Consider the following 13,457-nt stretch of genomic DNA (forward strand, 5'->3'; position numbering starts at 1 on the left):
TTCTCACAGCTTACATGGGGTATGACAAAAGAGTAAGCCTGACCTTCCAAGTGGTCCTTAAAATAAATAACAAATCCTTCATTTTGACAAAGAAAATTGCTTTTAAAAAAAATACAGGATTCTGCCCTGGGTGGGTGGGTCAGTTGGTTGGAGTATCATCCTGATACCCGAGGGCTACGGATTTGATCCCTGGTCAGGGCACATACAAGGAGCCAACTAATGAATACATGAATGAGTGGGTGGAACAACAGATCAATCTTTCTCTCAAAATAAAAACAAAAACCCTACATGATTCGGATTCACCTTGAGGACAAATCAAGCTTTGCAGGAGTTGTTATTTGGAGGAAACGTTAAAGCCTTTGGTAAGCCAGAAACCTCACAGCTCCCCAGCAAGTAGACTTCCCTGGCTAGTGTGCCCCCTGTTCCTTAGAGCAGGGCTGGGACTGTAGCAGTGAGCACCAGGAATATGCTAACAGGCTCTTCATGTGGCTGAAGGCCCACAGGTGACCTGCATATCCCCGTTCATCCCCGCACCGCACTCAGGCACTCGGCTCTCTCTCTCACCCACTTCAGGCAGGTCCTGCAGAGCAGCCTGGGAAGACACCAACTCCCGTTAAGAAAGGCTAAGTTTTTTTTTTTTCTTCCCGTCTGGGATAATGCTGGCTGGGGTGGGAAAGGATGGAAAACAGGATGGGCCAGTGGGATGACTGGATCAGAGGAAATTAGAATCTTCCTCCTTTTGACACATGGCCAGTGAAGTCCCTGAATATCTAACTCCAGCTCTAGCCAGTGTGGCTCTGTTGGTTGGAGTGTTGTCCCGTGCACCACAGGTCTCGGGTTTAATTCTCTTACTCTCTCCCTCTCGCTTCCCCTTTCTCTAGGATTAAGGAAAAACATATATTTGGGTAAGGATTAAAAAACACACAACTCCATTTGTGTGAGAAATGGCAGAAGCTTAAATGGAAGGGGGAGTGGCTACTTTTCCCCTTTAGGCCTTTACTCTGATTGTGGTGTTTTCATTGAAAACATATGGCCTCGGGCCTTGGGAACTGGGTTCCTGGTTGAACATCTTAATGATCCTGGCGGCTGTATCAGGAACATTTCAGATTTGATTTCCTACTTACCAACCAGCAGGAGAAACAGATGCCTGCATTCTAGAGGGAATAGGGGGAGGATCTCTTTTTTCATTTAAAGCTCTAGTCAAAGGCAGAGCCTTGCTGCTGAGAGATTCCTTCTCACACTTCAATCAGGGACCAGTTCTAAGAACAGATCCACCCCAAGCCAGGCTGCAACTTGATGGCCAGGACTTGGCTGAGGAAAAGCTGGCCACCACCCTGCCCACCCTGACTCTCCCGCCAAAGCAGAAGTGGGATCCTGTCCGTGCCACCCCACTGAGGACTTTGCCAAGTGTGTGGGCACCTGTGGGAATGTGGAACTGAGACCTTAGAGGCCAAGTCTTGCTGATGGCATCTGTGATGTGGGTTTTAAGGAGAGAAGGATTCCCTTTCACCAATCTTTCTGCATTCCACTCACACAAAGGAATCTGCAGGCAAATTACAGCCTGTCTGGGCTGACTTGGGGGAGTCGGGCTGCCAACATTCTGGCCAGGCCTTGCCCCTTGTCCTCACAACAACCAGGGCTTGGTCAACATTCCCACTGTGAAAAGAGGTGGCTGGCCTGAGGGTGGGAGGTCTCAGTTTTGCCTCTAGGCTGAGGGTCTGAGCATCAGACTATGGAACTGAGCCACTTTCTGCCTGGCCCAGGCCAGCCCAAGCTTGGTCTCTGGAGACCTAGGGAAAGCCAGCTCCTTTCCCCAGCTCCACAGGGCAGGCATGTTTTCTGAATTTTCTGGCTAAACGGCCAGCTTCTCCAAAGGCACTGACTTCGCAGCCTTCACCTCACTCTAAAGTTTACCTTCTCTATGTGCTATATATAGCTCTCCTATCCATGGCCTAGACCTAAAAGAAAATAAATATGCACAAAGTCAAAGTTATGCTGGATTTTTAAAATCTAGGCATTTATTACACCAAATAATATAATTATTAGATATGCTAAAGGTAGACAGAAGCAATTTTTTATTCTCAGGCAAAGACATGTGGAAAAACCACCAGAAAAATGCCTCTTTGTGGGCGTTTGCCTGTTCCAAAGGTGACTAGCCAACCAGCCAGACTGCTGAGGAACAGAAGCGGCCCACAGGAGATCCAGACTCGTGCTGGGACCTGCCAGGAAAGGTGCTCCAGACCCCATAGCCAAGCCTTGGGGACCTTCCACCAACTCCCCCACATACTTCTCTACCGTAGTGTCATTTTCAGGTCTCGGCTAAAAGTGGGAGGCCAGGCAGGACCTGGTGGCAAGAAGCAGTCTGAATGGAAAAGGACCTATTTTCATTGCTTACTCTATGAACTAAAAAAATTTTTTTCCTGGCAAGATACTGAGTTTGCAATGCGACTTCCACCTCTGAGATCGGACCCTGAGTTTTAGGGCAGAAAGTAAATTACTTGTGAGTTGAGGGATGAGAGAACAATATGATCCCTGCCTATCCCCCCATCTCATATGGACTAAGGTCTCTCCCTCTTTGACCTCTTCTCTTACTTTTCCACTAAAAGGAAGTAAGAAAATTATGCACATATTACTCCTCCAGTGGGAGTATCAGGTGGAGTAAAAGAATCCTGTTTGGCTCAAATTATTGGGTTAAGGGGGGAAATTACAAAAACAAAAATGCTCATATTTTAGCTCTATAAAGTACATTTTTACTTTTCATGCATAAAAAGGACACCTCGTGCTTCCTGCCTGGCTGGCCTTACAACTTGCACTTCTGGGGCAAGGGAAGGCGTCAGGAAAGGGGCCTGGCCTGAGGGCTGGACATGAGTCCTAAGGGCCCCAAGGTCAGTCCTTCCTGACGCCCAGGGCCATGTGCCTGAGGCAGAAGAGATGGACACATATGTGCTGCCAGCCAGGGCCCATGTTGGCCTACTGGGTCCCCACAGAGAACCAAGCACATGCACATGATGAGTTAAATCACCCAGAGGGTGCTAAGTCCCAGCTCCGGCTGGGACCCTGAGCCACACATGGAAATGCCCAAACAGCCCATAGATGGGCAATGGCAAGCAGGCACGAGGCTTGTTAAATTAGGGTAGGTGAGGAGTGGATGTGAGAGTCACTAACTCCATATCATCTGGACATGATTGGCAGCTCCTTGCCCTCAGAGGCCCGGGGGCCAGGCCCATGAAGTCAGGGCGGGGTATGTGTACGAGAGTGTAAGCACTCTGACAGATGGGAGGAACAGGTCCTCGGGTCCCAGTGGCTGCTTGGGGATTTTAGGTGGGGATCGGATGCATGTGAATGCAGGCCATGCTTGGGCGAACTGGGACCCTGGCATGGAGGACAAGTGGGACCCCAAACAGTAGAGACTTGGGAAGAGGAAATGCTGATTAGCTGTGAAGGTGGCAGCAAGTAAATGGTGGGCAGACCCCATGGAGCCCAAGAAAAGGGGTCTCTGGACACATCACTTTGTTCAAGTGCATGAATTTAAACTAAATTCAGAAGTTGCTGGCCTGCCTAAGCACTGTACTGCTAGATTTGTCCTCTAGAGGGCGCTCTGACACCACAAAATAGGCCCACTCACCCCAAAACCAGCGATGCAGCTTCCAGAGGGGCTCCAAAGAAAGGCCTGTGCCTACGTGCTGGTTACCAGCGTAAACATTCACAGTATTCCCAGAGAAGGCAGTGGCTGCCTGTCACCCAGGGAGACAGCCTTCGAGGTGCCAGTCAGAGGTAAAGAAGAAAAAGGTCACTGTTTTTCTTTCTCAGGGTGTGCAAGCAACATCACAAAGGGGAGTGTGAGGTTTCCAAGGTTTCTGGGCCTGCCACGTAGGTCAGAACTGCTGATGCTGAGGCCCAAGGCACCTTGATGATGATAAGGAAACTGGCAGCTGGCTCCTGGCTCTGCGTGCCCCTAGGGTACCCAGTCACAGCAGCTGCCACAACAGGATTCCTCCTCGCAGGCACCTGGGATGGACAGATGACTGTCTGCCTTGGCTGCAGAAGCAAAAGGAAACATTTACCTGGACAGGTTTCCATCTAATCTGCAGGCTGGACGTGACGCTGTGAGCAGAGGTCTGGCTGGGTGAGGAGTGGGAGATGACATGTTTCAGAAGAAGCCAGCTGGCCTGGATGGTCCGGGTAAAGAAGGCAGCATCTTGGCTCCACCCTGCTTTCATCTTCCTGAAGAGGCTGCCAAATGCACGCACCTCAGGGCCCTTGCTGGGTGTCCATCCCAGGGATGTGGGGAGGCCCTGCTTGGTCACAGCAGCTCCTGCTCCTCGTCCTCAGAGCCCGAGGGGCCCTGGCGCACCTCCTCGTACCACTTGTTGGTGAGGGTTTTCATCTGGATGCGCCCGTGGTGGAGGTCCTGAGGCAGAATACAAGCAACCCAGAGGGTCAGGGTCAAGGAAAGGAGAGGAGCTGCTTTGTGTCTCGTGTGTGTGTGTGTGTGTGGTGGGGAGGAGAGGATAGGAGGCAGGGTACAGAGCCACAAATAATCTTAAAGTGTTAAGTAACTGAGCTAAGGTTCTTCTTTGTGGGCGTGGAGATAACAGGAGGTGTCACTCAGAAACAGGAGGAGTAGGAGGCAGGATGGCATGATGTTAAAAAACAGTGGCTCTGGAATCAGACACACTCGGGCTCTACTCCCAGCTTGGCCTTGCACTGGCTGTGTGACCTCAGGGGGCTATCTCACCTCTCTGGGCCTCAGCTTCCTCAGCTGTCAAGTGTGATATCAGCTGCATCTGCTGCATGGGTTGTTGGGAGAATGAACCGAAGCAATCATGAACACCATTTGGTGTGGCACCTGGCTGGTAGTAAGAGCCTAAATACAGCATCGTGACTGTCAGAGGAGGGAAATAGGGCTCAGAGACAAAGGGGGACTACAGCCAGGAGAACCCCACCCCAAAGGCCTGCATGGGGCTAGATGACCTGTTCAGCAAAGTAGATCCAAGCTGGTCCCCATTAAACTGCCTGGCACCCAGAGGTTGCAGTGCTGGAAGGACGGAATAAGAGCCTGAGCCTTGGGACATTGCCTGCGGTCCTGGCATGTCTGAAATTCCTCAGCTCAGATTCAGTAGCTGATCAATGTCCCGAGTCTTATCATCCAGGAAAAGCAAACTGTGTTAGCAAGTCTATTATTAAACTAGCACTAAATCCGGTAGCAAAGGAAAAACAGCAGATGGGATCCTGGGAAGGAGAGCCAAGTGGGAGGAGACGGCCTGGCTGCCTCTCCCCAACACAGCACGTGGGCCTTCTCTGTCCCCCACTCTTGGCCACTGCAGGTTCTGAGGGAGGAAGGCAAGAGACCCCTGGCCATGTGGCCCTGGCCTGTGTCCCACCTCCTGGGTCAGCCGCCGTGTGAAGAAGGGGTTCAGGTACTTGACATCCAACCACAGGAAGCCTTTGAGGTCCTGCCGCCTGATGTAGTGGGCTTCATACTCCTCCTCGGTGAGCTCCGACAAGTGCTCCGACTCCACTGTGTTGCCCTGAGGAGGAAGGCAGGCAGCTGAGGGTCGGTAGATGGGCTGACATCTTCCTGGAAGCCCCCACACCACCCAGCCTACCTAGCACCCCTTCACCCTGGCCACCAGTGTCCCCAACCCTAACTGCACTTTCTAATCAATGCAGTGTGTCTGTGGGTAGCAAAGGGCTTCCTGGGAGCCTGTAGGGAGGTAGGGAGGTTTGTAAAAACATGATGGATACCCAGGAATAAATGAGAACTGTGAATAAATCAGAAGTTCTGGGCTGGGGCTGGTCCTGGATTGTAAGCTTCTGGATTTTAATGTGCAGATCAGTGCCAGGGAGTGGAGGGTGAGGGTAGTGGGAGGACAGGAGACTCAGACACAATCCCAGCGGGAACCAGAGAGGAATGAAGAGAATGACTGCACAGGGCGCAGAGCAGGACTGGAAGGCAAGGAGGTCTCAGGTTCACTGATCTACTCAGCCCTGCTCCAGGCCTCTGCAGAGCCGACCATACAGGTTGTGAACACTGTTTGCTGTTTTGCTAGAGGAGCTGCTCTCCAGCCGCAGTCAGCTAACTGGGCCTCCACTGGGAGCTGGTGCAGGTTTGAAGGGCTTGTGAATCCATAAAATGCTGGGCCCACTTGCAGAGCTGATTTAGGAGGTCTGGGATGGGGCCCAAGATTCTGTATTCCTAACAAGTCCCCAGTGATGCTGCTGGTCCAGCCCCACCTTGGGAACCACTGGTGTAAGAGTGCAGGCTCTGGAGTCTGTGTGACCTTGGCTGTGTGATTTGGCCTCTGTGCCTCAGTGCTCTCATCTGCAAAATGGCATAATGAGAGCTTCTGCTTCCTGCTGGTTATGGGTGACCGGAGACAGTTAAGGAGCCTCAAGCACAGTGCCAGTGCCACAGGACATTCCTTGAACAGCATGTGCTTCCTCTGAGCAAACATCCTGCTTCTTCTAGAGCCCAGGGTGGTAAATTCACCAAGTGTGGCTGCAGGATCAGCACCTGGCAACCTGTTAGAAATGCAAATTCTTTCTAGCCCCACCCAGACCTGTAGGACCCTGGAGCCCTTCACCAATTCTGACCCCACTGAAAGGTCTCAGAACCTACACTAAAACTTTTATTAAAAACAAAGTTTGGCCCTGGCTGGATGCTCAATTGGTTGGAGCGTCATCCCACATACCAATAGAAGGTTGCGGGTTTGATCCCAGGTTAGGTCAAGTATGGGAGGCAACTGATTGATGTTTCTCACATCAATGCCTCTCTCTCTTCCCCACCCCCCCTTCCTCCCTCTCTAAAATCAATAAACATATCCTCGGGTGAGGATTAAAAAACAACAAAATTGGTGAGTGGGGGTGGGGGAGAAAGACCGCTGGGAGGAGGAAGGCTGAGCAGCCCAGCGTGAGGCCATCTGAAAGTTCCTTTCCAGCAGTGCAGAGACTGGAGGCCGAGACCTGCCCAGACCTAGACTCTCAGGAGAAGTGAGCGCATCCCCTTCCCTGTCTCCTGGTTGAGGATCTCTGTGCCATCCAAGATTAATTCAAGTGACCGATGGCCTCGAATAAGGCAACTAGAAAAAGATGCATTTCTGGACATTTGTGTGGGGGAATGGTGGGTGCACAGAGGTGGGAGGAGAGACTAGGGCGCCCTCTGCTCCTGTCAGAGTCTGGCTCAACACATGGGCCTGAGGAGGACACAGGGCAGGAAAGGCATGACCACAGCTGACCTGGGAGTGGCGGCCCACAGGCAGGAGCACTGCTGGGCAGGAGGGTGGCTTGGAGGAACAGAGGTGGGCAGTGGTATGGGGGCCTCAGGTTCACTGCAGCTGGGCTCTGGGTGCCCAGCCCCAACCAGGCCCTTGTCTGGCCTTGGTGGAGGACACCTCTCTCATGGCCCTCAAAGCCACTGTAAGCACCTTCCTCCACTCCAGCCCCAATAGGAGGCATTCAGCAGACATTGGGGAATGATAGGATTTTGAAACCTTCCAGTCCTGGGCCCTGATGGGGTGGGCGGTTCCTGGCAGGGGAGGAGTGTTGCTGGGAGAGTCTGATACATGTCCACACTCCCCACCCCTGACCTCCATGGCTGCACCAGGCCACGAGGCTGGCAGATGAGCCACCACAAAGAGCCAAGCTTCAGAACCTTAGTTCACCCCCTAGTCAGGTTGGGCAACTGCATGTACATGGGTGTGTGTGTAGGTGCTGAGCATCCTCAAATTGTTCTCCTTTCCCCGTTTCCTGCAGTCAGTGGGGACCAACCCTCTGCCCTGCTCCAGGCACCACGCACTAACCATCTTCTCTGTCTTGCTGAGGTTGACATCCTTCTTGTTCCGGCGACGCGCCTTGGCGTCCTCGATGTCCATGAGGCGGATGAGGGGCATGGTGCTGCCGCCCAGCAGGAGGATGGTGAAGAGCACGATGATGATGGTGGTGGTGCCGATGAGCTGCCGCTTCTCCATGGGCTCCAGGTCCAGGTGCAGGCTCAGGGCATAGGGGATGGCACCCCGCAAGCCTAGGGGGACAGTGAAGGGAGTTAGGGGACCATTGGAAGGAGGAGGAGAGGCTGCGGCATCCTGACCCAGTTCTCAGGGGACCTGGGACAGCCCAGCGTCGTGGGCAATCAAACATCCTAACAGATGCCCTGGAGAGCACAAACTCATCCTGTGAGGCTCTGGGGTGTGAGAGAGGCAGGCCAAAGAGAAGGGGGGCCCAGGTGGAGGCTCACCTCCGTTCCCACTTCACAGGGGGCTTGAGCAGATCAAATGAGGTGCCCTGTCCAGGCTATGAAGCACCGTGTGTGTGTGTGTGTGTGTGTGTGTGTTTATCAAGCCCAACACTCACATTTTAGAAATACAACAGCTAGTGCAGACTGAGCCCTCCCTGTGTGTGAGCCAGGCCTGTGCTAAGCGCTCTGCCTGCATGATCTCATCTGCTGTTCCCGGAAACCCTGTAAAGCAGGTCCTATTAGTCTACAGACGAGGAACCGAGACTGAGGGAACCATGTCCTCCCAGGGCCACACAGCTTGACGGGCAACAGCACAGAATGCAATTTGTCCGGTGCCTCCCAAGCAGCTCCTGGCAGCACTGGCAGCCTGGGAACCTGTATTATTTCTGGCTTGTGAGACACACTTGTTTCAAAGGGCTCTAGCCCGTGTGCCCTCTGCATGGTGTGTGCCTTTGTAAGAGGTATCTTCCCTCCACTGTTCATTCAAGATTAGACTCACCACTAAACCACATGATGAACATCATCTTCGGTGTGATTTTATGATCACGGAAGAAATTCAGAAGGTAGGAAAGAGGGAAAATATTCACTGCTCTGCCAAACAGTACAAGCACCTGTTAATAGCAACAAACCAAGTCTTAGATGGAAACCTCTGGTTCTTTCATTTGAAGCTTGCTGAGGCTGACACAGGCCTGTAGCACACCCACTATAAATAGGGCATTCCCCTGGGTTATAAAAGGTGTGAATAACGTGCTAGTCAGAAACCTGGCTGAGGTTGCTTGGTTTGTGTGTCTGGGAAAGGATAATGCTTTTTATGTCACATCTCAGTAGTCAGTAAGGGAGGACATCAGCAATGGCTTTAGTAATGACAGCAGAACAGAACCGAATGCCAAGAGGCCGTGCAGAAGTACCCAGACATTATTTAATTTAAGGGCAATCTAACTCCTCCAAAGGTGCTGCACCATGGGACAGGGCTGTGCTAATCACTCCCAGTGGGCTAGTTCTGGAGGCACGGACAGGTGTTCCTGCCTCTCTCATGGGGGCCCTACTCCTCAGGGAAAGGAGGAAAGACTGAGAAGGGCCAACCCATATACCTAAACGCTACTACCTGAGCAAAAGGAACACACAGGTAGGTTTTAAAAGGTCACACAACCCAGCAACTTGCCACGGCTCTGGGTTCCTAACCATTTCCAAAGGCATGTTGGTCTTAACAAAATACAGCTTTATGTTAAGTTTAAACTTTATCTAAGTGGATACTTAGAGCTACTTATTAATTTACCTCCATTTTTTAATCTTGAAAAGGATAATATACACACCCACATTCTGTAGGCTCTAAGTTTTAACCAGCACGGATTGAGTGTGCTTTGGAGTGTGCATGCCTTGGATGGTCAAGTTAATAATGGCTCCCAATCATCTAACATTTACATGTCAGACAATGTGCTAAGCATTTTATATGCATTATCTTGTTAAATTTAGATCCCTGCAATGGTCTTATAAAGGAGGTACTACTGTCTCCATTTTGGAGACAAGGGAACACAGACAAAGAGAGGTTAAATAACTGGCCCATGCTGAACCCGGCAGGAAGTGGTGGAGCCAAGTCTCAAATCTGGTTCAGTCCCCAAAACCCATGCCCTTGACCACTGAGCCAGTGTAAAGTAATCCATTCGAAAAGCATAGGCTGTGCCCAGGAGGGGTACCAGCCTATGTGGTCAGAGAAAACCAAGTCACCACCCCAGGCATCTTCTCATTCTCCTTTTCCTCCCAACCCATGGCTGACACAGTCACCTCCCTTTTTCACCCACTGGAATCCAACCTCCCAATCTGACACTTGCACTTCAGGTTTCACCAAAGGTGGCCCCGTTTACCCAGAGACCACACTAAAGACTATTATACTTTCTGAAAAGACTGGCTTCTGTCCTCCTGTCCTGAAACTGGAGTTTAGAGGACAGATAACAGAGACAAAAGCCACACACTCTTGCCGACAGAGGTGAAAGCACCCAGGTTTCAAGGAGAAACATCTTTTTCCTTAGGGCTCCTTATCTTCTCTGTGTCTCAGTTTCCCCACAGGCCAAACAGGTAGACCTCTCGGTTTGCACATGGTAGATGACGAGGCAAAATAAAAAGTTTGACTCTCAATAGCTATGCTTTATTAAGTGGAGTTGGTAATAATAGTTAACTGTAGATGAATTATGATAATTCAAAAATAGTAAGGTATACTTCTTAAGTGCCTTAAAGTAACATAGAATCTAAAGGGACAACAAAGATCAAATTAGGGATTGGCGTCTGAATCAGCTGGAGGGCCTCCGGGAGATGAACTCACTCTGAGGGAAGAGACACAAAGAGAATACAGACAAGCAACCTGGGGACACCAGTCTAAATGCCCGAACTGTTAGAAGCCCCTCATGTCACTTTGATCAGATGCCTGAGAGAGCTGGACCTTTCTTTTATTTTTTAAATGTTTCTACTAATTTTAGAAAGAGAGAGAAAGGAAGGGGGAGATGAGAGAGAAACATCAATGGCTGCTTCCTGCATTTTCCCCACTGGGGATCGAGCCTCCAATAGGGGCATGTGCCCTGACCAGGAATCAAACCAATGACTTCTTGGTGTCTGGGATGATGTTCAACCAACTGAGCCACACTGGCCAGAGCTGGACCTTTCTTTTAAATGGTAAACTTTTATTTTTCCCACAAGGACTTGATTCTCCTATAAATGATTAATCTTCTACTTTCCTTTTTTAGAGATGTATTTTAATGTGTCTCCTACTGCCACCCCCAGTCCAACTATAACAGCTTCCCAAACCTTCTTGATAGTAAGAATCAGCTGGGATGAGTACCCTGGATGAATCTTCAGGGGAACTAAGGGCCTAGTAATCTTTACATAGTGTCCAAGGTCAAGCTTATGAATGGACATCTGAAGAGAACTACAGTAAGAAATACATGCATTATAAATTATCCAGAAAGCATAGAAAAGAAAAAAAAATCACCCTCAGTTCTACAAGCACTGGGAACATTTGGTGAAATTTTCTTTTTCTATGCATAATGTTTTTACATGGTTATGCTCAACTACATATTCAATTTTGAAATCTGCTTTTACCACCAAACATAGAAACACATACAATGTGCTTTTGAAAGAAGACCATGTCATTTAAGGCCATTTAAAATTTAAAAAGAAGCAAAAGTCCTTTTCTGGGGATATTCATTCACTTAATTCCACCCCTTTATTGTATGTTTGTGATTTTGTAACAACAACAACAAAAAAACTTAAACGTAAGAGTGTCTATGTAGCTGTTGACTTTGAACAGTTAACAGTTACATAAATGAATCCAGAACATGTGGTCATTGAGCTATGAATAAGTAATTAAATAAAAAACAAGGAAAATACTTACTATGCACCAGACGACAAAGGAAATTTCAAACTTGTGAGGGAAACTAAAAATGGACAGGCCAAGAAATGCAAACACACATGTTTCTGAAACAAACCAAAGAATGGATTATTTAGCCCAGACTATTTCTTCCAATACAGTACTAAATTGTTAAGCAAGCAAACATTCACAAGTAAGTAACACTTTGCATATTTTCTGAAACATCTGCAACCAATACCTGGTGAAACTAGTACTGTGATTATCTCATTTTCCTCTATCACACAAGCAACATGTGCTTGCTATTCCGAATCTCCTAATTTAATGAGGCAACTGTCACATACTCATGTAAATAAGTGCTGAGTCCATTTGCTGAACACTCTGATTAGCAAGGATCCTGACTGCCGGTAAAGTGACAAAAATTCAGAGCCAGTGCTGCAGACACCACCTGACTAGTGTGAAAGGGCCCTTTGTTATCTTCCTGGCCATACCAGACAAAGCCAAATGATTGACCTCATATATTTAATCCCACCCCAGGTTTAGAAGACAGCTCACACCCTGCAGCATTTGCAGGAAGGAGTACGTTTCCAGCTCTGGGCTCCGCCCCACAAGAGTCCGACATTTATGCTCATTGTACAAGCAGTTGCTGTGTATCCCAAAGAAAAGGACCTTGTACATTCCCACCACTAGGCTCCCTGCTTTAAAAAAAAAAAAAATATATATAATCAATAGTTTTATTCATTTCAAACGGGCCCGGATATGGCCCGCGGGCCGTAGTTTGCCCATGGCTGGGCTAGGGCTGGGCTCCCTGCTTTTATTGTGATGCCCCGGAACAGCCTCATAATCAGGGAGAAAAGACTGTATTGTAAAATAATTGAGTATCATAATACAGGAAGGCTGTTTTAAAACATTTTGCCTACATTTTTTCCCTTCAAATGTGTACCCTTTTAAAATAAGTCACAAGCTGGACAGTAGATTCACCCCTCTCCTCCTTGAATATTTTTTTGTGATCTTTCCAAATGCTCATTTAGGTTGCCTTGAGGTCTACATTATGCTTTTCTCTGGCAGCATAAATTCTACTATACAGGATTGGGCAAAAGTACATTTACAGTTGTGGGTATATGAAACACAGAATTTAATCTTGTATTATATTTATTAATTATTGTATTACTTTCCATATGAACAACTGTAAACCTACTTTTGCCCAACTCTGTGTTGGTATGTCATGGCTAATTTAATGAATCCTTTGTCAATGCTTATTGACTGTTTCTATTTCTGATGTTACAAACTACAACAAGCATCCCTGTGCACAGGCAAAATTCCTAGTAGAATTGCGTGCCTTTTAAATTCAGACATGCTGCAAATGACTCTCCAAAGAGATGGCATCAACACACATGCACATCAATGGTCTGTCCTACATACACCGGTGCCGCGAGTGGGTATTATCAAATTCAACATTTACTAATCTGATGGGTGCAAAACAGAATTAGATGGGTGTTTTGCTTTACACTCCTTTATGGTGAGTCAGTCTTTAGCCATGACTTTCTGAGAGGGGTGCTATGGAAAAATACCTGCAGGGCCAGAAGAGACAGGCCTGGCTTCAGAGTCACTTCTGAACCATGTGACTGTGGACAAGTCATTTGACACCTGAGCCTCCTTATCCATGGACTGAAGTCTGCACAGCCTGTCCCTGCCTCCTACCTCGCATGTGACAGTGTGGAACTCACACTTCAAAATGAGACAAGCCCCACTGAAATGTCAGGGGGGATGCTGATGGTGACAGCTAGGGCACAGCCACTTGGGCAGCAGTGCAAAGAGACGGTTTATGCCTTTATGGCCAGGCATAAACTAGGGAGGAGGTGTATG

At 48.9% G+C, this 13,457-nt stretch overlaps 1 protein-coding gene across 1 annotated transcript in view; it reads right to left on the minus strand.

The window, feature by feature from the left end:
• Nucleotides 1-1,990: 1,990 nt before the first annotated feature.
• The window catches only part of SLC9A8 (solute carrier family 9, subfamily A (NHE8, cation proton antiporter 8), member 8), a 59,870-nt gene continuing 48,403 nt past the window's right edge, over nucleotides 1,991-13,457 (minus strand). Inside the window, exons 12-16 of the mRNA XM_015560711.1 lie at nucleotides 11,619-11,701; nucleotides 8,736-8,847; nucleotides 7,803-8,023; nucleotides 5,385-5,531; nucleotides 1,991-4,411 (exon numbers count right to left, since the gene is read on the minus strand). Coding sequence (XP_015416197.1) covers nucleotides 4,304-4,411; nucleotides 5,385-5,531; nucleotides 7,803-8,023; nucleotides 8,736-8,847; nucleotides 11,619-11,701 — 671 coding nt within the window. The 3' untranslated portion in view covers nucleotides 1,991-4,303. The remainder of the gene's footprint in view (nucleotides 4,412-5,384; nucleotides 5,532-7,802; nucleotides 8,024-8,735; nucleotides 8,848-11,618; nucleotides 11,702-13,457) is intronic.

This window comes from Myotis davidii, unplaced genomic scaffold (genome assembly GCF_000327345.1).
Source record: "Myotis davidii unplaced genomic scaffold, ASM32734v1 scaffold935, whole genome shotgun sequence".
Taxonomy (NCBI): domain Eukaryota; kingdom Metazoa; phylum Chordata; class Mammalia; order Chiroptera; family Vespertilionidae; genus Myotis; species Myotis davidii.